At 41.7% G+C, this 25,280-nt stretch overlaps 2 protein-coding genes across 5 annotated transcripts; both read left to right on the top strand.

Annotated features, from left to right (window-relative positions):
* The first annotated feature begins 54 nt into the window (after positions 1-54).
* On the top strand, positions 55-14,276 carry LOC135501849 (uncharacterized). 3 transcript variants are annotated; one of them, XM_064794227.1, is made up of 7 exons: positions 55-365; positions 10,597-10,717; positions 11,129-11,266; positions 11,519-11,590; positions 11,847-11,915; positions 12,246-12,503; positions 12,757-14,276. In XM_064794227.1, exons 1-7 carry the CDS (start codon positions 328-330, stop codon positions 12,829-12,831), a joined length of 771 nt encoding a protein of 256 aa, XP_064650297.1. In that variant the 5' UTR covers positions 55-327; the 3' UTR covers positions 12,832-14,276. The 3 variants fall into 3 exon arrangements, with proteins under 3 accessions (XP_064650297.1, XP_064650298.1, XP_064650296.1); XM_064794228.1 differs by lacking the exon at positions 55-365 and adding an exon at positions 6,057-6,260; XM_064794226.1 differs by lacking the exon at positions 55-365 and adding an exon at positions 8,450-9,433.
* A 428-nt stretch (positions 14,277-14,704) lies between these two features.
* Positions 14,705-17,585, top strand: LOC135501853 (dihydrofolate reductase-like). Of its 2 annotated transcripts, none has more exons than XM_064794231.1 (7): positions 14,705-14,795; positions 15,135-15,218; positions 15,319-15,365; positions 16,193-16,295; positions 16,682-16,814; positions 17,097-17,206; positions 17,449-17,585. In XM_064794231.1, exons 1-7 carry the CDS (start codon positions 14,785-14,787, stop codon positions 17,534-17,536), a joined length of 576 nt encoding a protein of 191 aa, XP_064650301.1. In that variant the 5' UTR covers positions 14,705-14,784; the 3' UTR covers positions 17,537-17,585. The 2 variants fall into 2 exon arrangements, with proteins under 2 accessions (XP_064650301.1, XP_064650302.1); XM_064794232.1 differs by having other exon boundaries at positions 16,697-16,814.
* Positions 17,586-25,280: the final 7,695 nt, after the last annotated feature.

The raw sequence follows: 25,280 nt of genomic DNA on the forward strand, positions 1-25,280 counted from the left end.
ATTACTGATATAGATATATACAATACATGTACCTCGTGTTTGTTGGTGGTGACGGGCGTCCGGGCTAATTGGTTGTGAAATTGGGAGGGGAAATTGACTTTGAACGTTTTTGGCGAGGAAAATTGAACTTTCTGATAAGATAGTGCGCAAAGCGGGCAAAGGGGATTCTAGTGAGGCAATGGATTAACTCCGACCGGATTTAATGATAGCAAATATTCACAAAGAGAAATATAAACAAGACAGTTTAATTCGGACTGTCCGCCTGAGCTGAACATCCTAAAGTTATACAGTTGTCTGGCTACTTAAACGTCCGGGCGGGCCCTGAGGATGTCGTCCTACTGTGGAGCTTGTATCGGCGACCAAGAGTAAGTAAAGGCATCAAATTTCTGCACGCGCCCCTACATGAAGACCACTTTGCAAAACCTGACACGTTAGTCCTGAGGATTGGTCTCAGAGATGCTAATGTAAATGCTACCTCATTAAAGGTATGAAAAATATTGTGGTATCAAACCACTGTTGGGTTGGCGAGTGACATAATATCATGAAATCAATGAATAAATATGTTCTTTGATTTGATACTTTAAACCCTGTTGCGCCTTTCACAACCAATGAACAATACAAGCAACAAATGCACCATCCAGCCCACAGCGACCATCCCGAATACCAGAGAGTCAGACGTATGCTCCACCCCTCGCACTCGTTACATCTATTCAGTCATTAGTGCCGAGTGTTGCCCTGAAGTTCAGGATGAGAGCGACCCTCTACCACTGAATGATGTATTAATCACTATAGATTAAGGGTCTTTGGAATTACTGTTAGCCGTCACTAATTCATACATTTACTGTTCCTGTGACGGGCAGTGCGGAGATACAATCAGTAGGTAGAATTTTTGATTTACATGCATCTCAGAACCACCTTGGAACACAGTGAGGATGGCCTACAAAGTGCCTTAAAAACTCAGTTCCGCAACCCACCCCCTTATTAAGTCCCGTTCAAACTAGTTTCCAATCACAATCCTTTACTGTTCACAAAACGAATTCGCTTTAATCGTTTTTTTATGATCGTATTACAACAACGATTACTTAATGTCCTGAACATGGGAATCAATAAGGTACCATTGGTTGCTAAGCACGCTTCCCGTCGCTATGGACTATTTCCGGCGCTTGGTGAGCAATAACCAATGAATGGACATGGTCCTAAACACATGTAAAAGGATTTTGCATCAAGTAACCACAACCGGGGTGAGGTTATCCCCAATGCATTCTCACACATCAATTCGAAAAGCAAGAAATGCATAGGGACGGGGTTGGACCAATATCGTTCAGCAAGGAAAGCATTGCCATTACTTTTTATTGTGCAAATGTCATTGCATTCTATCTATTGATCTATTGATTTCTGGCCTCCGTTGACCTATATCACAGAGGCATAGAAAAACGCCATTCTCTCAACGACTGATCGGATTAACAGTCCAAGGTAGGCCTCAATAATTCATAATTTGACGTTTTTGGGTATTTCAAAAGGGTCACTTCAACGAAATTTCTTCAGAAATCGGATTTCGGTAATCAGAAATCTTTTATCTTTATTATCTTGCATTAGTTGACATATAGTTTTATCATCTTTCGGCTGTTGAAAGCAGTGGGGAAGATTAAACCCCCTTTACAGCCATACTGGTCCTCCCTCGTCTTGGACATCTTGGGCCAAAACGACGCTGTTGGGGGAGGGGCAATGTCGGTCAGTCTTGTAGAGGACTCGTCTGGCTTACCATTAAGACTGGAAAGGAAAGATTCGGCGTCTACAAGCTGACTAGCTCCTGTCATCGCCAGATATAGAGACCTCGACAAATACTGTACAGCCATAAGGTTAATTCCTCAGATTTTCTTACTATTGTCAAACAGAACAGTAGGAACCCACTAAACTGATTTATCTGGCAAGCGATTGCAAAAAGTTATGCCAAGAGCATTTAGTTTCCGTTTACTTATTTAGATGAATTTGTTTGTCGTCCACAACTTTGTCGCTGTGTGCTTGAAAGATAATGTTACCGTTGAGCCATTCATTGTGTGCTATTAATTCAGGCAATTAATAAAGAGGGTTCAATCCTGATCTGAATTTCGATAGCAAATGATATCTGACATGACATAAGATCGGTGAGAACGCCGGATCCTAACCACTAGAGAGAAGTTAGTTTCTTGATTATCCATTGAGTTCCGAAACGTACTCTCTAAATGTAAAAGAGTGAAGCTCACTCTTAAAAGAGTGTAGTTAGGGACCACTCTTGCAAAAGAGTGAAATTCCACTCTTTTTGGAGTGAAATTCACTCTGGCCAGAGTGAAAATTCACTCTCTGCCGGAGTGAGTTTCACTCCAAAAAGAGTGGAATTCACTCCAAAAAGAGTGGAATTTCACTCTTTTGCAAGAGTGGTCCCTAACTACACTCTGGGTTCACTCTTTTACATTTAGAGAGTAAGTCATTACCTTTAACGCATTTCACCCAATCAGTCAAAAACAAGGGTCACAAAAGGGTTATTTTCTGATCCTTTTTAAACGCCCCACGATGAGCTGCGAGGGGTCTGGCTTCCCAGTGAGGAAGGGGGTCAAATATGCCGTTTGCGAAAAGTTGAAAACACTCGTATTGGATCACAAGTCTTTATCCTGAGTAAGCTTTAGCCGAGGATTGGTAAACAATACCAGAAATCCCCGACCTCGAACCTGCGCATGCGCACTAATTACCATCTCGGCCGATCAACGCAGTAGTGCGCTTAGCTTAGGGCAATCTCCAAAAGCTGAGTTAATCAGGCGGTGGGGAGCATTACGCACTTTGCCGATAGCCCATTGGTTTCCTCTAATGTCTAGCTAATACTGTGCAAAATTTCAGTGAATTTAGTCAAAAAAATCCTTTGTCCACCTTTGTACCGCCGCTTTGCATGCATTGATGAAGTTCAAACAGGGAAAATCAGGAAAATAAGCCTTTGAGGCGTTTTTACGGCTCAAAAACTGGCATTTCTAGAGATAATATTTTAGTTGCCGATAGATCCGCGAGAGGGCAATACCATCTAGAGTCATAATAACACTGCTTCTGGTGTTTTGGAACATTTTTTTCTTTGTCCACTTGCATGCCGAAGTTGGAGGTTTTAATGATGTGACAGCAAAAAATTGAATTGGTCATTGCGAGGGGGTCACTAGGGAGCTTGGGGGGTTGATCTATGCAATATACCTAGTTTTAAATCGTGCTTGTTTCATGCTAATGTGAAACACCATCATTCTGATACTACTGAGATTTAAATTTTTCACTCTAGATTTTAAATGAAGTTTGAAAATTCATTTTTCACTTGATGATCATGCTAATTATGACTGCATGAGTCCAGTTTCCCTGCACCCAAAGTTTATTACTGATGGTAGCTTTCCTATATGTAATTGTCTAATGTAAAAAAGTTGGGCATTTTGTGGGGGGTGTACTGTGGTCTTGGCCTCTCCTACTTTGGGGGTGGGGGTGGGGTGGGGGTGGGGTGGGGTGGAGGTTGGTCTTGTTGGCATCCAGGTTTGAGATATCATAAAACTCTTGACTGGTGTTATTATGGACTACTCGTTTTTAGCTCACCTCTTAGCAGAGGTGAGCTTATCCCATACCGTGGCGTCCGTCGTCCGTCGTCGTCGTCGTCGTCGTCGTCGTCGTCCGTCGTCCGTTAGCAGGGCACGTTTCGTAACTGTTAGAGCTATTGAGTTGAAACTTGGTACACATGTACCCTTATGTAATGACACCTTGGAGACCAAGTTTCGGTCCGATTCGTTTCATGGTTTGGCCACCAGGGGGCCAAACGTTAAAAGTGAAAATATGCAATATCTCCCTTAATAGTAGTCGGGAAATTTTGAAAAAAATATTGTAGGTACTTCTAGCAAAGGTGCATCATATATCCTCCGGGTTTTTGATTTGACCTCCTTTTCAACGTCACAGAGGTCAAATGGTGTAAATTGGCCGTTAGGATGTAACGATGGCACGTTTCTAAACTGCAATGACTATTGATACCAAATTTGGTACACATTTACCCCTTAGTCAGGTGATCTCAGGGACCGAAGTTTGGTCCAATATAATTCACCACTTGACCACCAGGGGGCAAAATCCAAAAACCTTAAAAATGTGATTATTCCTTAACTTCTTGCCCGATTGCCACCAATTTGATATCATGGGTACATCTAACCACCATACAGTATATGTCACACAGGTTTTTAATTTGACCTTCTTGTCAAGGTCACAGAGGTCAAATGGCGTAAATTCGCCGTCAGGCCGTAACTATGGCACGTTTCTTAACTGCAATGACTATTGATCACAAATTAAGTACACATGTACCCCTTGGTCAGGTGATCTCAGGTACCGAAGTTTGGTGCGATCTGATTTGCCGTTTGGCCTCCAGGGAGGGGGCCAAATCCTAAATTCTTCAAAATGCCATTATTCCTAGTAATGACTTCCCCGATTGTCACCAATTTTATATCATAGGTACATCTAATTCTCACAACCATTCAATGTGTCACCCGGGTCTTCTTTGATTTGACCTACTTTTCAAGGTCACAGAGGTCGAATGTACTGTAAATTGGCCATTTTGGGGAAATTGTAATTGCTTGGACCTACATCAAACCTAACACTACATGACACAATACCATGCTCTTTATCCATCTTTCCTCCACATGAGGTGAGCACAATGGCCCTGGCCATTTCATTCTCTCTTGTAATTCGGCAATTTTATATCAGATAACAAAGCGTAATTCAAACGGATACCGCATCTCGTTGAGGCTGCCATTGTGATTGATTGCTGCGAGCTGATTCGTCAATGGCGGCACGTGACTGATTACACTGGCGGCCTCTATCGGACGGCGTTGGTCGGGTTTTTCTGGTGTTGATTACTCGGCAGTCAAAGTCACTCCTTGTAGTACATACGAAAGAATTTCAACAACATGAGATAAACATTTCTGAATGAAACGTCTAAGGCAGGCATCACTATCGGTACGACGGAATAAAACAGCATCAACAAGTTGTTGACTTTCAAGTAAGTACAAAAAGCTGAGCCTTGATAAAAAATTTAACTCCGGATGCATACGTCATCAATCGGACGACCTATCCTATAGGACATTACAAACGTCTACACCGGCGTCAAATGCCAAGTATAGACAGGAGTTGTGTAGCCATGCAAATGAAACGTCTAAGGCAGGCATCACTATCGGTACGACGGAATAAAACAGCATCAACAAGTTGTTGACTTTCAAGTAAGTACAAAAAGCTGAGCCTTGATAAAAAATTTAACTCCGGATGCATACGTCATCAATCGGACGACCTATCCTATAGGACATTACAAACGTCTACACCGGTGTAATGTTTTTGAGTGTTTCTATTTTTGAGTGTTTCCCCTCATTGTTTGGGAACGCTAAAAGATAGATTGACAAGTTTTTCTGTGTTTCCCCCTATTGAAAAGTCATGGTCTCTCTAGCTGCCTATTGTTTGGAAACACTGACACATGGGAAACAACCACAGATGTTACACCGGCGTCAAATGCCAAGTATAGACAGGAGTTGTGTAGCCATGGTACCTTCACAGTGGTACTCATGTTTCTCTTTGGTTGTGACATTGTCTCGTTCTTCAAATTGCAGAGCCTTCTCATGTATTGTCTTTGGTTCAGCTTACTGGTTGACCAACTCAAGATTAGATTTGACTCGTTGGCCATTTCTGACTTGACCATTTAGGCACATTCCATTGACGAGGGTAAACGACCAAATTGGTCTCTTGGTCGTCGTAGCGCATCCAGGGAAAAATGAACGTGACAGAAAGGTCAACCCATGAGCGAACTATCCATGTCAAAAAGAAATATTGGCACCACGCGTCCCCGAAGGTCTCATTTGCAGAAGAAAATGGCATTTGAACTGACAGGAAAGCTTCACATGATATAGCATTGTGAAGCCAAGCCTATCGTTCATGGTACACTTACGCATCACAAAGGAATAGTGGGACAATCGTTGTCTTTTTGTACTTATCTGCCATGCTAGATAAAATATTCTTAAGTTGAATAGGCCTTTGTGAGTATCAGATCATAGATGTGTGTACGTTACCACTACCAATCTTTGTATACACACTGACAACACTTCATGATAAAAATTTCAAGATTTATCTTTTATGTCTATCGAAAGCTGACATAATTATTATTTTTATGATACCATAACCTGGCATTTGACATAACTTGGATTTACATTGTCTGAAAGAGAAATGGCGACTTTGAAATAGTAAGTATTGTTACATTTAATCTAATATTTGTTGTCAAAGACCTCATTATTCGTCTCCCACTACCAGTTCAATGATATGTTGACTTAATTCTCGAGGCTTCCTGAACCTCATAGTCTAAAACTCGTTTAAAAAGGGCACTCTATAAAGTTTGTTGTCTCCAACATTCCTGGTCCGTTGTGCCATAACTGTCCCCCTGTATCCATCCTCAAGGAGAGACGCAATACAAAGGGAGAGGGAGGGGGCCTGAAAAATACATAAGCCATCTATACTATCCACATGTAATGCATCATCAGCAGTGACATCCACATCAACTTGATGTCTGGAACACATGACAGACGTATGTCTTGTTCGACGTCCGAAATAATGCTCAATCCGATATTCATTTGAATGCTGCATTTGTAAACAAGCCTAATCCTCTACATGGCTCTCGACCAGTGGCATGCCTGCACTGCCCTTAGTTACCAGCGGATATTGCCATCTCGTTGCAATATTCATTATTAATTTCTAATTTGTTTGATGGCATCATATTGATATTAATTTGCTGTGTCAATCACTGTAACGCGACGAAAACCCGAACAATAGTTACAGTCATGTTCATGAATATCAACACTAGATTCATTCGGATATATGGGAAAATGCCAGCAGAAAGTACTGGTCGAAATCTTTCCAAGGAATGAATGGTCATGTCAAAGACTGTTGTCAATTTTCAATTTTGTGTCCCTCATGTTGTGCCTCTCATGACTGTCGGAGTTACACCGAGGACGCACAGGATCGCCCTCGTCCCTCCCCTTTATCTAAAGTATGAAAGGATGACCAAAATGGGCAGCCTCATCTTCGTTGTGCTCTTTGCGTCTCGTGGTATCTCATGGTGACGTTGTGGTCGTGGTGTTGGTTGTGTGTGTGTATGCTATATTGGCCCCGTTAAGCACGCCGTCGGACCGTTCAAACGCAACGCATATCATCTCAACATAACTTATGTAAACTGATAGAAGGCACAACCTTCGTAAAAAATTAGCACATCTTTGGAAGAAAAGCCTATGCATAGAAGCAAATGATATGTCCATTTTGATAGAAGATTTTCCTCATATGAATATCTCAAATACCTTAAATACACTGCCATGAATTCTTAAGACAACTTAGGCCATTGAGGGCAAATATAAACGCATTTTATCGGCATTCAAATATGTGGTTTGATTCGATATGTTGTGGTTTATGATAATAAATGACTGGCGATCTATTTCACGACGCATGGCCCCTGGCTATGATTTCACCGAGTAAAGTCACAGTTTGTCTCACGACGCTCTCCCAGTGACTTTAATCATGGAATGAATACATGTCCATTACTACCTTAAAGGCCATATATCAAGGTTTAGGTACACTTTTGAAATCGTCTTACAGCAGAAAATGGCGAAAAACCTTGATATATGGCCTTTAATGTCTTTCGATTTCAATGTTTTTCCACATTTGCGAGAGTCGATGAATGGAATTGGCATGAACTGTACAGTTAGCTGCTTGGTTACCGACAAAATACTGGAATACAGCTCAGCATCGTGATTTATTGAGAAAAACCTTGGTGCAGTATGTCAGATGTCCCTCCCTCTGTCATACTAATAAGTAACAACGTTGGAAATCTTGTCGTGGCGATAACAGCCCACTGCGCTCGTGCAGTCTACTTCGCTCGTGTCTTGTATTGATTGATCTTTTGTTCCTTTCAAATGATTCTAAATCATCTCCATTGCGGGCAGGTCGTGCATACGTGAACCTGTCTTTGGCTTTATTTGTTTAAACCTCTTCAGTAGTTGTTCAACGACGAAGAATGTCACAAATGTCCCCCCTCCCCCACACCTCTGGCATATTGCATATCTCAAACGTCTCAAATATTCCTCCAATTTGGGTGATTGCTCTCCAAATCCAGGTACCTGACACAATTTAGATAAACATGAGAGCTTTAGTAACTCTGACAGCGGAGTGTTAGTCTCAATCTCAGGTGGCATCCGGTATTTCATATCAGAAAGTTAATTAATGATCGATCATTGGAAGACACATGACCAGTTGTTTAGCTTGTTTCTGTGGACCTTGTGGATAAAAGTTGGGAACTTTCTCAAAAAGAGTCGGTTCCTGCTTTGCTTCAGGTGGAGGAGGACACGTGACATAGCCCTCGTGGGTAAGTGCCCGAGTCCAGGATTTAGGTGCTCCAGGCCAGTTTGGTCTCGTATCTTCGGCTGCTGGTGACTTTTGATTCGGGGAAGGCGACGGAGAGGGACACGAACGAGATGTGACTGGAGTTCGTATTATTGTTGTGGGAGCTGTACAGTTAGTGTTGGATTTCGTTTGGACCTAATATACTTGGATGAGACATACATACTCAATGGAATGTTCCCTTTGTTCGAACTATTGCAAGTCCGAATGAAAGCCGTCTGAAACTCAAGACAATGGCACATCCACTGAACAGTCGTCCGTCATATAAACGAGCGGGGAGTTCAGGACACATACCAGTATTTCAGCGCCCGACTTTAAATCGGATGGAGAACCCAGGACGGTTGCTTCGACGACCATCATTAAAAGAGGTGGGAAGCTCTCGACACCAGTTTCAACCACCGTCACTTAACCGCGATGAAGGAAACCCTGGACTCCTACTTCGACGAAGACCAGCACTTAATCGAACGATGTGCTCTGGCCTCCTGCTTCAGCAACCGTCATTAAACCACACGGGGAGATCTGGACTCCTGCTTAGGCGCAGAAAAACAGCTCCAGAAAACATTGCGACAGGACACTCCCCGAGACCAGGACTTGAACATGTGTTCGATGCGACATCAGTTCCTGCCAGTCCGATGCGGACAAGCTTCGCGGAACCCGGAGCCCCGCGACAGTCGGAGACAGGTCCACCTAGCCCTCCGCGGCGGAGACTCTACCGCCTAGACTGGGAGGCTGACAATCCCCTCGCATTCTCATCGGGCGTTCTGCAACATTCAAGTCGTCTGTTTAGCAAGGCAGAGTTGGATATTTGGGGTCCACAGGCTACGGGCAGGGAGGACCCGAAGTGGCAGAAGAGAAAGATGGAGATCACCAGAGATCTGCTTGGGAAGTTTAGCCTCGAAAAAACTATTAGGAAATATGAATGTCTGGAGCCAATGGAGTATAGACTGGACCAAAGGTGTTTTAGCATTCACTGGTGAGAGGTCTTTTGTATATGGATGTTCTAAAATAAACTCAACGTGCGGTTTTAGCAATATTGTCTCTGTCCTGTTTTTGCCCTGTCCGCACCCTTATTCCTCCATGGGACTAGAGAGTTCCTCTTTGTCCAATATTCGTTGCGGTGTCTTGAATACTCCTTATTTTTCATTTAACTGATAGTCTGTCGATAGGGATGCTTCAAATATTTCAAAATTTGCAAGTGCTTGTATCATTATCATGATATAGTTCACATAGGCCAGTTATTTACATGACCTGTGTCTAATGTTCAAGTGGGATCGATAACGATCAATTCAAACAACATTCTTTAAAATCAGTAGTTTCAGATAACCCAATCGATTCACTATCACTTTAACTTTTTTTGATTTACGGCATATTTCGAATAATTGACGCCACTACTCGTTCGCCATGCATCTTTTTAAGGAGATAGGAAAAACTGTACTAAAGTTCTTTCTTTCACGATGTTTGGAAGCCGCGTGCACTCTGAGCGTTATTTATCACTGATCCAAATTCATGAAATTCATGAACCTCGTCAGCTGTGTCGGCCAGTCGGTCACCCAACACCAAGTGGGCCTCATTAACACATATTCAATTGAATCCAACACTAATTAACTCATTAGCAAGTTAATTGGAAGTGAAACGAATACCTGATCGATACTTTGGTTACCATGAAACGAGAAAGTCCACCTTGATGAGATTTTCGACGCGTGAAATGAAACATACAGGGCTAATGTAGACAGGTAGATTCCCAAGGCTGGTTATATTAGTCGACCTTATCACAGTCCAACGCACCCAGGGTGTAGAAGGACGATACTCATGGTTGCGATTGGTCTTCTCCCGGTCCCGCCCTCTCAGATGCATCCGGCTAACTCGCCTCCGTGACTGTCCCTTGCATCAACATCAGGTGGTATGAGCATAGGCGAAATGGAATGACAGTCTATAGTCCTTTCTAGTATGTAATGCATCCTGAGCTACAGAGCCTTTCTTTCAGTGCTTTCCAACCCAAGTCTCCTTCCTGTTGTTCATGAGAGATGACAATGTACCCTTCGATAATCAGCACCGTCATTTTTCCAATGGTCGCTTTTGCAGCCATCTTGAATTTTGTTTCATCTTTAATTTGGATCTTCTGTTTTGTATTTGCAGTGCTGCTGAGTCTGAGGTAATCCGTAAGCGCATGCTCTACCTGATGGGGACCGACGTGTGCCGAATCAACGACAAGAAGTTCATCGAGAGGCTCCAGGTGCGAGTCCAGGATGAATACGAGGTGAGTTCGGAGGAAGACAATGGTACAATCTTCAGTTAATCCCATCTATATTATGTTTCGTCTTTTCAAGATGTGTTCATGAGATCATTACTGTCCTTCTTGCGCCCAGTTATTCAAAATAATGTCACTAACCTTGCGTTAACTTTAATTTCTAACATGCAATTAGATTTAACGATCTGGTTTTGAACAACTGGGCCCTGATGGACATCACTACCAATAGCAGTCACAGCGGCGTTAGTCAAATGCATTTCCAACCCCCTTCAATGCACTTCAAAGTAGTGTGTCTAATTCTCCCTTCAAACTGAAGAACTGGCGCAACAACCTCAAACATTCCTCTTGACAACTATGGTGAAAGACTGCATTTGAAAGACAGTACACATACTTTGAACTTGTATTTTGTGGCCATTTCAGAAAGAACAAGAAAATAAAGAGCGCCAGTTGGCAGAGAAGGAACGACAGAGACAGAGACGGTTGATTTCAGACGGCGTGATGACAGCCGAGCAACTCAGGGAGCAGGACTCGACCAAATGGAGGAAACAACGCCGAACGGTAAGATCAGCATCCATACTGATTCCAATAGAACACATTAGGGTGGTGATCGAGCTGGTGTGACTACCGAGTGGCCGGCTAAACTGACAGTTATGTATTCAACCACTGACGAGTTTTGGCAAGGAACGCTGAGAACCACTGTGCCGTCGTTGTGTGATATTTTGATATTTAGGGGTCATCAGACCCAGTTTGCTCACGTCGTGTAGCAAATCACTTCAGCCTAATCTGTCTTGCTTGTTGATCATTTTTCAGAGAACGCCTCCCCCAGGCGAGGAGCAAGACAGAAAATTAGTCCAGGAGAAGGCAAGGCCGATTTCTTATCATGTAAGTACTCTTCGTCAGATCGGACGTTGGTCTGGAAGTATTTTTTAATTGTAACACCTTGGGAGTGTGTTTGTAGCGGACTGACGAGTCTCCGCCGGATGTCGTTTTCATATACATTTACTCATATTGGTTGTTCCCGACATAATTGACGTTTTTTCTGCAACTGTGTATTGCTCCTCATCCATCTCGCATGGCAAACATTGTAGACACCTATTTGCATTCATCTTCGTGAACTGACCAACCTCGTTCTTTTCAGGACAAGAAGGACAAAGACAAGGGGAAACATAAAGGTTCTAAGGAGGAGGAAAACCAACAGACAAAAGAGGTTAGTCAATAACAATCTATTATCTTTGTGCAGAAGTGGTCACGCCTTCTTATTCCATCTAGAGAAGCTGGGTTCCCAATGTGGCCCGGGTATTCGTATCTTGGGGGAGGGATGAGGCCAATGCCACTACGTCCGGAGTGTGAGGGTAACATTTGCACCCAATCTGGACGTGATGCGTCAAGTTGTCGGAGATAGAGGACCACAATGTGATGTCTGTCCAGTCTAAGGAGGTAATGTGATGACGTCAGAGCACAACCATTTTCAACCGACATCGTGTGTATATATGCATGAATGTATACAATGATTTGGTTCTGACACTGTTTCTTTCAGGATGAAGACGGCGACGACAACAGCCAGAAAGAAAAGGGAGACGATGAAAAACAAGAAGGTGAAGGAGACGAGAATGGTGCGGATGGAGAAAACCAAGAGGGTGAAGATGGGGAGAACCGAAATGGAACGGAAGAGGAGGGTGCCCAGGGGCAGGAGCAAGAGATAGACGATTCTGAAGGGTGGCATTGTGATTCAGACCGTCCTAACTACAGGGCGAGGAACGATGACCCGCTGATTAAAAAACTCCGGTATCAAGAGGTGAGTTCTTGCAAAGACATATAGTATAGGTGGCATGTCTTTCTTGAATACTGATACATCAGTCAAACGTCTGTTACGCTGAATATTCTGTGTTGGTCCAACGGTCTGTCAGAGGTTATTTCGAGGACCACAAAACCGTCACAACCTTGTCTCCGGCTCATGGCATTGAGTCTGTGTCAATTCAAATCCTGGTTCATTCTGCAACGATTGCTTCAATTTAACTTCGTTCAAGTCACCAGTTTTTCCATTTCAGACGACGGGTGGAATCTACCATACCGCAAATGAAGTCCTACTGGGAGAGCCATGCGGAGAGGAATGTAAATTCTGAAAGCGACATCGTGCCTGTGAACCATATTTACATTAGCACAACCACGTTCATTGTTCATTTCAATTATTAGGAGAGGTTTTCTTCAGCACCTCTGCCTTGCTTGACTGTGATAGACGCTTCCTCGCCACTTTTGAAGGACAGTTTGAAACCTGTACGGAGTTCATTTCCATCTGTTACCACAGTCATTTTGTCGAAGTGATTTCGAGGACGACTCTGATTCATGTCACAGCAGACCCGGAGCCACGAAGAATGATAAGCGACTGGCACAAGTGGGTCGCGGACAGGTTTTCATTTCAAAGATGGTCAACCGTCTTTCAAATTAGAGTATAGTGACCGTGTAAGAGGTTCGAGCAATGTATGGGTTTCTGACCAAATCTCTGTATAATCTATTGTCACGAGATGCGTCTTTTGTAGCTATCTTTATTATTTCTTGGAAGCTTTTACTATTTTTGTTTTAGCAAGAATTCATAAAGACTATTTATTCTTGCTTTAGTAATCTAGTTTTAGCTGATTCCAGCCCACTACTGTCCGTCCAGTTTGCAAGCTTGTAATCTTTCTATGAATCGTAGAAAAATGATGTATTTGATAGTTCATGCAATCATGTCCATGTCTATTGATATAGAATTTATGTTTATATCACACGCTAAATACATACGAAAACATTCCAATTACTGTAAATATCATATTTTGTAAATATGCATGCATTGCATACCATTAGTTAGTTTTGTTTGTTACCATGGTTACTGCATCTTCTTTGAAGAACTGTAGGCCTATATTCATTCGACTTTCTGCTGCTGGCGATTTCAAATAATTCAGTTAAGTTCTCTGAAAAGGCGTCTTCGAATACCAGGGTCAGTTGTGTGCTCCTCCCTTCGCACTCACATCAGCTCAGTAAATGCGGAGTAAAAGGCACTGAAGCTCAGCTGTAGAATAGGATGACCGCCTAATCTTTGGACGTACAGGAAATGAGAGAGCCATATGTCATGTAAATGTGTAGTGTCCATAGCTTCACCAAGAATCACTGAAGCAACTTTGTGGTAGACTCCCTGGGCAGTCCATTGCGCCATCCTAATTGGATCTCCTTAGGGTGAGGGACGAGGCCGGTCCAGTGCGTTCGGAGTGTACTTTGTGGAGGCATCACCTTCCATTCACTCCTACGTCTCGGGAAATAGATGTCTAAAAGTTTTCTATTTCGCGGAAAGGCGTCACTGCTTTGGGAGTGTAGGTCTGCATCCTCCAAGTTAACCCAATCCTCTTCCGTTTATCCACCCTCCTGTTAACATAATCATCGGGAAGGACAGTGCGAGCAACGTGGGAAAGACTAGTTGGCTACTGTGATTGGGCATATAACTAGAGGGTCAGCCTCTTTCGATGTAAAAACACGCGTGCTATGTATCACATTCAATTACTTATGCAGAATAAAGCTCTTTGCGATTTTGAAAATATCATGTTGTTCGAGTTTATTGGAAGATGATGCGAGTGATACTATGAAACGCTCGACAGAATTGTTCATTCCGAAAGAGGAAAAGAAACCCAATAGAAACGGTGGAACATTTAACAAGATATTAGATGAGAAAAAAGAAATCTAGCCACATATGGAGGTGCTTAGTAGACATTGCCCATACCTCTCTACCATTAACCAGCCCACCCGCGGCCCCCTCATCGGATCAAACCACCGGGGCTACTCCGGAGAGAAAAAACAAGGAGTCTTAAAAGTATGTGAGACGTTCACCTCTTTGCCCCCCCCCCCCCCCATATGCACACACAAGCACCACCCCATGCCTGCTGCGGTGAAAATATATGAATGTTTTATCACCCGTAAGAATATCTCTGCTGTCGCCGTTTCGTAACAACTGGAACAACTATTCTGTGGTACTACTCTTGCGCTGCTGAAAACGAAAAACTGAAATTTTCCAAAATCGTGACAGTTTTTTTGATAAAATACAACTGGATATGGAAGGAATGTAAGCTTTTTTGTGATAGATATGTTACCAGCCTATGCCGCCACAAGCTGGGTGATTTCATTCCCTTCTGAATTGTTTTTCTTCCATGGGAAAATGAAAATGAAATGACTGCAAGAAAAAAGTAGCCACGTTGCAACATGCATGCATGGATGGCATGTAGGGTGATAGTACATAATTCTTTGAACATATCTGCAGCTTGGTTTGTTGGTGTAAACCAAAGATACTGTGGTGGCATTTGAAATAACTTACTGTCGCCTTATCGCCTGATATCACTTACTGTCATGAGATTGAATGTTTTGGTTAATTGCATTTCATATTATTTGTCTGTTTACCATCCAGAATTCAACCATTTAGTGTGATGGTGGCTGTCTGCAGAAATAGAGGAATAGGTTATAAGGGAGAGTTGCCCTGGCCTCATTTTAAGTAAGTCTGCAATTCCATAATTAAAATTCTACATTTCAAATGAGCTGCTGGTATATTTTCAATCTAAAGTTGTTCTAATTCTCACAACTTTCTCACACAGGTCAGACTATGAATACCTCACTGCAACTGTCAATAGATGCCAGCCAGGTAAATTCTTCGTATTAGTGGTATCTTTGGCCCACATCAGCTTGTTTATATTTTATTCTAAAAGTCTACAATGTCATGTATTTGTTTCCATACTAGTACAATTTATAGTTCCTGTCAAATTCGTTACATCTCAAGGAAGACCAAAATTATGAAAATTGTAGAACATTTGTAGCACATACATACTATATGTTTTTCTTGAATATATCCTTCTGTCTTTAAAGTTGTTATTTTTCATGCTTCATTACAGGTGTATTAGTGTATTGAAGGTTTGATGAATTTATTTATCCCATACCTAATTTTTTCTTTTAGCCTGTAGATAAAGCTTTTGTTACAGAAAATTAAAACCCTGTCTGTGCCTTTAAGCTATGCATAGTGTTGCGCTCCCAGTCCCACAAGCTCAGTTTTGATATTTGTGCTACTGATGTAGATTTGCATAAGCATTTTAGTTGTCATCTGCAGCACTTTTTTATAGATTGACTAATTTTACTTTTAAACTACATTCTCATTTTCATACTAACATAAGGCTATATTGACTCACTGTTTGCTATACCGGTGTGGCTTTAACACTGTGATTCAACGTGTTAAGGTCAGGGGCCAGTAACCCAAGGGCTGTTAAGCCATTGATGCTAAATGAATTGCAGACAAGTTCTTTGAGGTGGTAGATTTTTAACTTTTACCTTGGTCTGGTGTAAATTGTGACACGACATGTCGGTCTGTTGTAGCTATTTCTGTAGATGTCATTTAGCCATGATATCCAGAGTACAAATAGTGAGTGTTGATATTCTGGAGCACTTGAGTAAAATATCAAAAGTTTTTCTCTTTTTCAGGCAAGCAAAACGCTATCATTTGTGGCCGTCATACATGGTTTGATACAGGAGATGGAAAAAATAACACAGCACGGTACAATATAGTCATCAGCAAAACATTGAGGTGAGTCACTCATAATGTAATGTCGTACTTACTTCCATTTCAAGACTGGCACTAGCATATCCAGTTGTTCTGCACTAATTTATGATCAGACATCTGAGAATGAGTAAAAGCGATACAAAAAAGATTCAGCAGAATGTATTAAACATGAATACTTGAATTACTGTCATCTAGGGATAGTCAGGACAAGTCCCATTGTCAGTGAACATGCCAATTCTAGATACAATGAGTGATATGTATCAAGACTAGCAAACCCTTTTACTTAAACTCTCATGTACATGGTACTAGGCCATTCTGGACATCGCTGAAGCAAAGGTATTTACTAGTGTATATCACCCATTGAAGGAATGGAGAGATTCGTCTGTTGGGATATGACCACCCACTCCTAGTTCTTATTTTTCTAGTCAAGCTCCTGAAGGATCAAACTACCTTGTCCCCTCCCTCCATGATGCACTTGTCCATGCCTCAAACCTTGATTACATTGAGAATATTTGGATCTTTGGAGGAGAAGGTGTTTATGAAGTAGGTTGACTGAACTCAAAATGTATGGTTTTCTACTTATGGTAGCATCCTTTAGTTTCAAGATTAATGAAGACAAGGTCTTAGAAATAGACACCGTCCTTATCTGAAAGTTGTCCTTATTGCAGAGATCTAATTGAAGGCATGCAATTTGGGACCACCGTTGTTATTCTCAACCGAGAAGTTAGAATTTATAAAGAATTCATTTGCACAAAATACCACCATTATCGTTAGTAGAAAACGTACAGTAATTGATGACATTTTCCTCCTTGTTTTTGTCTCCAGGGAGCTATAAAGCACCCCATGTGCCAGAAAATCTACATCACTAGAATTGAGGCTGATTTTGAAGCAGACAGGTTCTTCCCTGAATTTGAGAATGACTATGAACTAACAGAGTAAGTACAATAACCTGGGTGGGTTGTTTTCAGTCACTTGAAATAAAAAATATCATTTCACCATCTGGTGGATATGGTTGAGGTGAGAGTACTATCACAGCTATGTATTAAACATACCAACAGTATCACACTGAGCCAGTTTAATCTCGCATAAAACATGTTAGTGACTAAATTTGAATACCACCATTTGTCAAAATTATCATGTAAATAGTGTGTTTACCGATGATTATGTTTATTTTCAGTGACCCAGCTGGGGTATTAACTCAGGTGGAGAGAGGTGTTACAGTGAAGTTCGAGGTCTATCAGAGGAAACAGAAGCAGCTACTTTGATTATAAATCAGCTGTCTTACTACTACATGCATTCTTTATTAATTAGTAATAAAAGTATGCAAATACAAATGAATTGTCCTTTGTTTCATTGTTCAATGCAATCTGAGCATGTTGGAACCCTTGGTATGTGATTGTTACCTCGCTGACTAGGAAGTAGGACCCTAGTAATGCATGCCCTTGATGCTCTGGAGGTCATTTTCTGAGACCGTCTGTATATGAAAAGGTATATTGTAACAACGGGTGTGAGGTAGATAGGTTGTGACAATGTTTCCAGGTCGGGCTCTTTGTTTACAAGACCCAAAACATCTTGTACATTGTGGAACGAGGGTTTCTGACCGTTTCTGTCCGTGGATTAGACAGCATGCCAGCCTGGTGTGTGAGAGATAGATTGTGACCACCTCCCCTCAATTGGGAAATGAACAGTGATGCCCGCATTTACGAAACACATCCTCCCCATTAACATGCTACGTAAATTCAAATTCAAATTCTTTTATTACACTAAAAACGCCCACGAGGGGCCAACGTATGTCCTAAATGGATGACCCCAAAGTTGAATAACCCACTGAGACTATTTTTCAACAGCGATATGCAACACACGAGTTTATTTCCGATAACGCAATATACATTAATTACAACTAACATTTACAAGAGGAAAATTTACAGCGTAGTTCAATTACATATTGAAAATGTACAGAATATGATGAAAACTAGGCAGATGTGATAGGCCTAGTTTCACTGGAATACTAGTGAGGTTGAGATTTCGAACTTATAACGTATCCTTATCCTTATACGTATCTTTACCATTAGAAATCCCCATGCATGGTCACATGACCTTGTACATTATAAGTATCCGTATACGGATAAGTTGCGGATCTCAACCTCCCAACTACAAATTCAGAACAGTACTCTTGAACAGTACTAGACAAAAAAGATCTCGCCAAAACGGAATGTTTTTTTTCGTCTTTTTTAAAAACAATTTCTTGTTATTATTCATTCATGTAACCTTTATCAGGCGCAGGTCCGAGGGGTTGCACCAGACGCACGGCTCCTAATTGATGTAAACTTTTTTTAATTGACCACTCATGAAATTTTGGAACACACCTGTCCAGGAATTTTGATGAGAAATGCAGTGCACGCTCCCTCTTCTTCCAGTTCCTAGATTCGCCGGCCCTCTTATACCATCATCTTATACCATTGTGAATATTATCATAAAGAAAACCCCTTCACCCGAACTTTTCAAGCTGAAGTACACACTGATTCCAGGTGTTCGAGCACTCCAGGGATTGGTTTGACTAGTCGGCGGCTTGAATTCCCGAGGGTACATTGAGGCCAACAACTATTGGTTGACCTCGATTCCAAACCCTTTTTCAAAATGGCCATTCAAACCATAAAATCAGCTACCATCTTTCTTTGTTGGGACAAGTTTGGCATGAGACAGGCTGTTTTTCATGCAAAATAGCTTCAAGTAGGATTGTGACTTCTCAAGGAGCTGAGAGAATTATTGACATACAATCAAGCTGCAAAAAAGATCTCACCAAAACGGAAAGTAACTGTACGTTTGCCTAAAAATCCAAGCTTTGCAAGTCATGTCAAACCCGTCTCACATTACACGCTAAATTCATCATTAGTGATGAGCATTTAGTTTGTAACTACAATGATGAGCAGGCGGATAGATTCAAATTACCATGTACATATCACCTTTCTGGCCACCTAAATCCCACACCGAAATTGTCCCTTCAAACCGCGTGCACGGAGCTATATAGATACGATTGCCGTGTGCATGGGCATGCCCGACTCCAAAAGAATCGACTCGAATCTTAATTCAAATCCGGCATTGCTGGCGCCAAAGACTATTTCTTTTGACCCTGTTGACCTCGTTTCTAAAGTTTTTTTGAGAAAGCCATTCAAAAATTTAAATCAATTGCGAGCATTATCTATAATATCACCGAGCTACATAAATATGATATATCAAGAAAACTCTCTCGCAATATTGAATTATACGATTATCTGGGACTATTTGTACCCAATTACTCTTCCGCCAGCGTGACCTCGTCACAATCATGGCGCTTTTTCAATATGGCGACGAATTGAACAAGTTAAATCCCTGTCTATCATACCCCTTACAGTAAAGCGTTGATGGCCTCGGCCGTTAGACTGTTGCACTACGGATTGGATGGTTACGGGTTCGAACCCCGGCGAATCTTTTTTCGTTTTTTTTAAAACATTTTCTTATTATTATTTATTCATGTACGTTGAGCAGGCGCGGATCCAAGCGGGTGTACCAGACGCCTGGCTCCTAATTGACGTAAACTTTTTTTAATTGACCACTCATGAAATTTTGGAACACACCTGTCCAGGAATTTTGATGAGAAATGCAGTGCACGCTCCCTCTTCTTCCAGTTCCGAGATTCCCCGGCTCTCTTATACCATCATCTTATACCATTGTGAATATTATCATGAAGAAAACCCCTTCACCCGAACTTTTCAAGCTGAAGTACACACAGATTCCAGGTGTTCGAGCACTTCAGAGAATGGTTTGACTAGTCGGCGGCTTAAATTCCCGAGGGTACATTGAGGCCAACAACTATTTTGGTTGACCTCGATTCCAAACCTTTTTTCAATATGGCCATTCAAACCATAAAATCAGCTACCATCTTTCTTTGTTGAAGGGACAACTTTGATGTGAGACAGACTGTTTTTCATGCAAAATAGCTTCAAGTAGGACCGTGACTTCTCAAGGAGCTGAGAGAATTATTGACATACAATCAAACTGCAAAAAAGATCTCATCAGAACGGAATGAAACTGTAGGTTTGCCTAAAAATCTAAGATTTGCAAGTCATGTCAAACCCGTCTCACATTACACGCTAAATTCATTATTAGTGATGCGCATTTTGTTTGTTACTACAGTGATGAGCAGGCGGATAGATTCAAATTACCATGTACATATCACCTTTCTGGCCACCTAAATCCCACACCGAAATTGTCCCTTCAAATCACGTGCACGGAGCAATATAGATACAATTGCCGTGTGCATGGGCATGCCCGACTCCAAAAGAATCTAGCTCGAATCTTAATTCAAATCCGGCATTGCTGGCGCCAAAGACTATTTCTTTTGACCCTGTTGACCTCGCTTCTAAAGTTTTTTTGAGAAAGCCATTCAAACATTTAAATCAACTGCTAACATTGTCTATAATATCACCGAGCTACATAAATACGATATATCAAGAAAACTCTGTCGCAATATTGAATTATACGATTATCTGGGACTATTTGAACCCAATTACTCTTCCGCCAGCGTGACCTCGTCACAATCATGGAGCTTTCTCAATATGGCGACGAATTGAACAAGGTAAATCCCTGTCTGTCATACCCCTGACAGTAAAGCGTTGATGGACTCGGCCGTTAGACTGTTGCACTACGGATTGGATGGTTACGGGTTCGAACCCCGGCGAATCTTTTTTCGTGTTTTTTTTAAACATTTTCTTATTATTATTTATTCATGTACGTTGATCAGGCGCGGATCCAAGCGGGTGCACCAGACGCACGGCTCCTAATTGACGTAAACTTTTTTTAATTGACCACTCATGAAATTTTGGAACACACCTGTCCAGGAATTTTGATGAGAAATGCAGTGCACGCTCCCTCTTCTTCCAGTTCCTCGATTCGCCGGCCCTCTTATACCATCATCTTATACCATTGTGAATATTATCATGAAGAAAACCCCTTCACCCGAACTTTTCAAGCTAAAGTACACACAGATTCCAGGTGTTCGAGCACTTCAGAGAATGGTTTGACTAGTCGGCGGCTTGAATTCCCGAGGGTACATTGAGGCCAACAACTATTTTGGTTGACCTCGATTCCAAACCCTTTTTCAATATGGCCATTCAAACCATAAATCAGCTACCATCTTTCTTTGTTGAAGGGACAACTTTGATGTGAGACAGACGGTTTTTCATGCAAAATAGCTTCAAGTAGGACCGTGACTTCTCAAGGAGCTGAGAGAATTATTGACATACAATCAAACTGCAAAAAAGATCTCATCAAAACGGAATGAAACTGTACGTTTGCCTAAAAATCTAAGATTTGCAAGTCATGTCAAACCCGTCTCACATTACACGCTAAATTCATTATTAGTGATGCGCATTTTGTTTGTTACTACAGTGATGAGCAGGCGGATAGATTCAAATTACCATGTACATATCACCTTTCTGGCCACCTAAATCACACACCGAAATTGTCCCTTCAAATCACGTGCACGGAGCAATATAGATACAATTGCCGTGTGCATGGGCATGCCCGACTCCAAAAGAATCGACTCGAATCGTAATTCAAATCCGGCAATGCTGGCGCCAAAGACTATTTCTTTTGACCCTGTTGACCTCGCTTCTGAAGTTTTTTTGAGAAAGCCATTCAAACATTTAAATCAACTGCGAGCATTGTCTATAATATCACCGAGCTACATAAATACGATATATCAAGAAAACTCTGTCGCAATATTGAATTATACGATTATCTGGGACTATTTGAACCCAATTACTCTTCCGCCAGCGTGACCTCGTCACAATCATGGCGCTTTTTCAATATGGCGACGAATTGAACAAGGTAAATCCCTGTCTGTCATACCCTGACAGTAAAGCGTTGATGGCCTCGGCCGTTAGACTGTTGCACTACGGATTGGATGGTTACGGGTTCGAACCCCGGCGAATCTTTTTTCGTTTTTTTTTAAACATTTTGTTATTATTATTCATTCATGTACGTTGATCAGGCGCGGATCCAAGCGGGTGCACCAGACGCACAGCTCCTAATTGACGTAAACTTTTTTTAATTGACCACTCATGAAATTTTGGAACACACCTGTCCAGGAATTTTGATGAGAAATGCAGTGCACGCTCCCTCTTCTTCCAGTTCCTAGATTCGCCGGCCCTCTCATACCATCATCTTATACCATTGTGAATATTATCATGAAGAAAACCCCTTCACCCGAACTTTTCAAGCTGAAGTACACACAGATTCCAGGTGTTCGAGCACATCAGAGAATGGTTTGACTAGTCGGCGGCTTAAATTCCCGAGGGTACATTGAGGCCAACAACTATTTTGGTTGACCTCGATTCCACACCCTTTTTCAATATGGCCATTCAAACCATAAAATCAGCTACCATCTTTCTTTGTTGAAGGGACAAGTTTGGTGTGAGACAGGCTGTTTTTCATGCAAAATAGCTTCAAGTAGGACCGTGACTTCTCAAGGAGCTGAGAGAATTATTGACATACAATCAAACTGCAAAAAAGATCTCATCAAAACGGAATGAAACTGTACGTTTGCCTAAAAATCTAAGATTTGCAAGTCATGTCAAACCCGTCTCACATTACACGCTAAATTCAATATTAGTGATGCGCATTTTGTTTGTTACTACAGTGATGAGCAGGCGGATAGATTCAAATTACCATGTACATATCACCTTTCTGGCCACCTAAATCCCACACCGAAATTGTCCCTTCAAATCACGTGCACGGAGCAATATAGATACAATTGCCGTGTGCATGGGCATGCCCGACTCCAAAAGAATCTAGCTCGAATCTTAATTCAAATCCGGCATTGCTGGCGCCAAAGACTATTTCTTTTGACCCTGTTGACCTCGCTTCTAAAGTTTTTTTGAGAAAGCCATTCAAACATTTAAATCAACTGCGAGCATTGTCTATAATATCACCGAGCTACATAAATACGATATATCAAGAAAACTCTGTCGCAATATTGAATTATACGATTATCTGGGACTATTTGAACCCAATTACTCTTCCGCCAGCGTGACCTCGTCACAATCATGGCGCTTTTTCAATATGGCGACGAATTGAACAAGGTAAATCCCTGTCTGTCATACCCTGACAGTAAAGCGTTGATGGCCTCGGCCGTTAGACTGTTGCACTACGGATTGGATGGTTACGGGTTCGAACCCCGGCGAATCTTTTTTCGTTTTTTTTTAAACATTTTGTTATTATTATTCATTCATGTACGTTGATCAGGCGCGGATCCAAGCGGGTGCACCAGACGCACGGCTCCTAATTGACGTAAACTTTTTTTAATTGACCACTCATGAAATTTTGGAACACACCTGTCCAGGAATTTTGATGAGAAATGCAGTGCACGCTCCCTCTTCTTCCAGTTCCTAGATTCGCCGGCCCTCTCATACCATCATCTTATACCATTGTGAATATTATCATGAAGAAAACCCCTTCACCCGAACTTTTCAAGCTGAAGTACACACAGATTCCAGGTGTTCGAGCACATCAGAGAATGGTTTGACTAGTCGGCGGCTTAAATTCCCGAGGGTACATTGAGGCCAACAACTATTTTGGTTGACCTCGATTCCACACCCTTTTTCAATATGGCCATTCAAACCATAAAATCAGCTACCATCTTTCTTTGTTGAAGGGACAAGTTTGGTGTGAGACAGGCTGTTTTTCATGCAAAATAGCTTCAAGTAGGACCGTGACTTCTCAAGGAGCTGAGAGAATTATTGACATACAATCAAACTGCAAAAAAGATCTCATCAAAACGGAATGAAACTGTACGTTTGCCTAAAAATCTAAGATTTGCAAGTCATGTCAAACCCGTCTCACATTACACGCTAAATTCATTATTAGTGATGCGCATTTTGTTTGTTACTACAGTGATGAGCAGGCGGATAGATTCAAATTACCATGTACATATCACCTTTCTGGCCACCTAAATCCCACACCGAAATTGTCCCTTCAAATCACGTGCACGGAGCAATATAGATACAATTGCCGTGTGCATGGGCATGCCCGACTCCAAAAGAATCTAGCTCGAATCTTAATTCAAATCCGGCATTGCTGGCGCCAAAGACTATTTCTTTTGACCCTGTTGACCTCGCTTCTAAAGTTTTTTTGAGAAAGCCATTCAAACATTTAAATCAACTGCGAGCATTGTCTATAATATCACCGAGCTACATAAATACGATATATCAAGAAAACTCTGTCGCAATATTGAATTATACGATTATCTGGGACTATTTGAACCCAATTACTCTTCCGCCAGCGTGACCTCGTCACAATCATGGCGCTTTTTCAATATGGCGACGAATTGAACAAGGTAAATCCCTGTCTGTCATACCCTGACAGTAAAGCGTTGATGGCCTCGGCCGTTAGACTGTTGCACTACGGATTGGATAGTTACGGGTTCGAACCCCAGCGAATCTTTTTTCGTGTTTTTTTTAAACATTTTCTTATTATTATTTATTCATGTACGTTGATCAGGCGCGGATCCAAGCGGGTGCACCAGACGCACGGCTCCTAATTGACGTAAACTTTTTTTAATTGACCACTCATGAAATTTTGGAACACACCTGTCCAGGAATTTTGATGAGAAATGCAGTGCACGCTCCCTCTTCTTCCAGTTCCTAGATTCGCCGGCCCTCTCATACCATCATCTTATACCATTGTGAATATTATCATGAAGAAAACCCCTTCACCCGAACTTTTCAAGCTGAAGTACACACAGATTCCAGGTGTTCGAGCACATCAGAGAATGGTTTGACTAGTCGGCGGCTTAAATTCCCGAGGGTACATTGAGGCCAACAACTATTTTGGTTGACCTCGATTCCACACCCTTTTTCAATATGGCCATTCAAACCATAAAATCAGCTACCATCTTTCTTTGTTGAAGGGACAAGTTTGGTGTGAGACAGGCTGTTTTTCATGCAAAATAGCTTCAAGTAGGACCGTGAC

This window comes from Lineus longissimus, chromosome 17, assembly GCF_910592395.1.
Source record: "Lineus longissimus chromosome 17, tnLinLong1.2, whole genome shotgun sequence".
In the NCBI taxonomy this organism is placed as follows: domain Eukaryota; kingdom Metazoa; phylum Nemertea; class Pilidiophora; order Heteronemertea; family Lineidae; genus Lineus; species Lineus longissimus.

Coding starts and splice junctions, on each gene's coding strand:
- LOC135501853 (XM_064794231.1), top strand. Junction 16,296..16,681: donor GTCATCAGCAAAACATTGAG/GTGAGTCACTCA, acceptor ACCCACTCCTAG/TTCTTATTTTTCTAGTCAAG. Junction 17,207..17,448: donor AATGACTATGAACTAACAGA/GTAAGTACAATA, acceptor GTTTATTTTCAG/TGACCCAGCTGGGGTATTAA.
- LOC135501849 (XM_064794226.1), top strand. CDS start 8,694: ATGGCACATCCACTGAACAGTCGTCCGTCATATAAACGAGCGGGGAGT. Junction 10,718..11,128: donor GAGTCCAGGATGAATACGAG/GTGAGTTCGGAG, acceptor TGGCCATTTCAG/AAAGAACAAGAAAATAAAGA. Junction 11,591..11,846: donor CAAGGCCGATTTCTTATCAT/GTAAGTACTCTT, acceptor CGTTCTTTTCAG/GACAAGAAGGACAAAGACAA.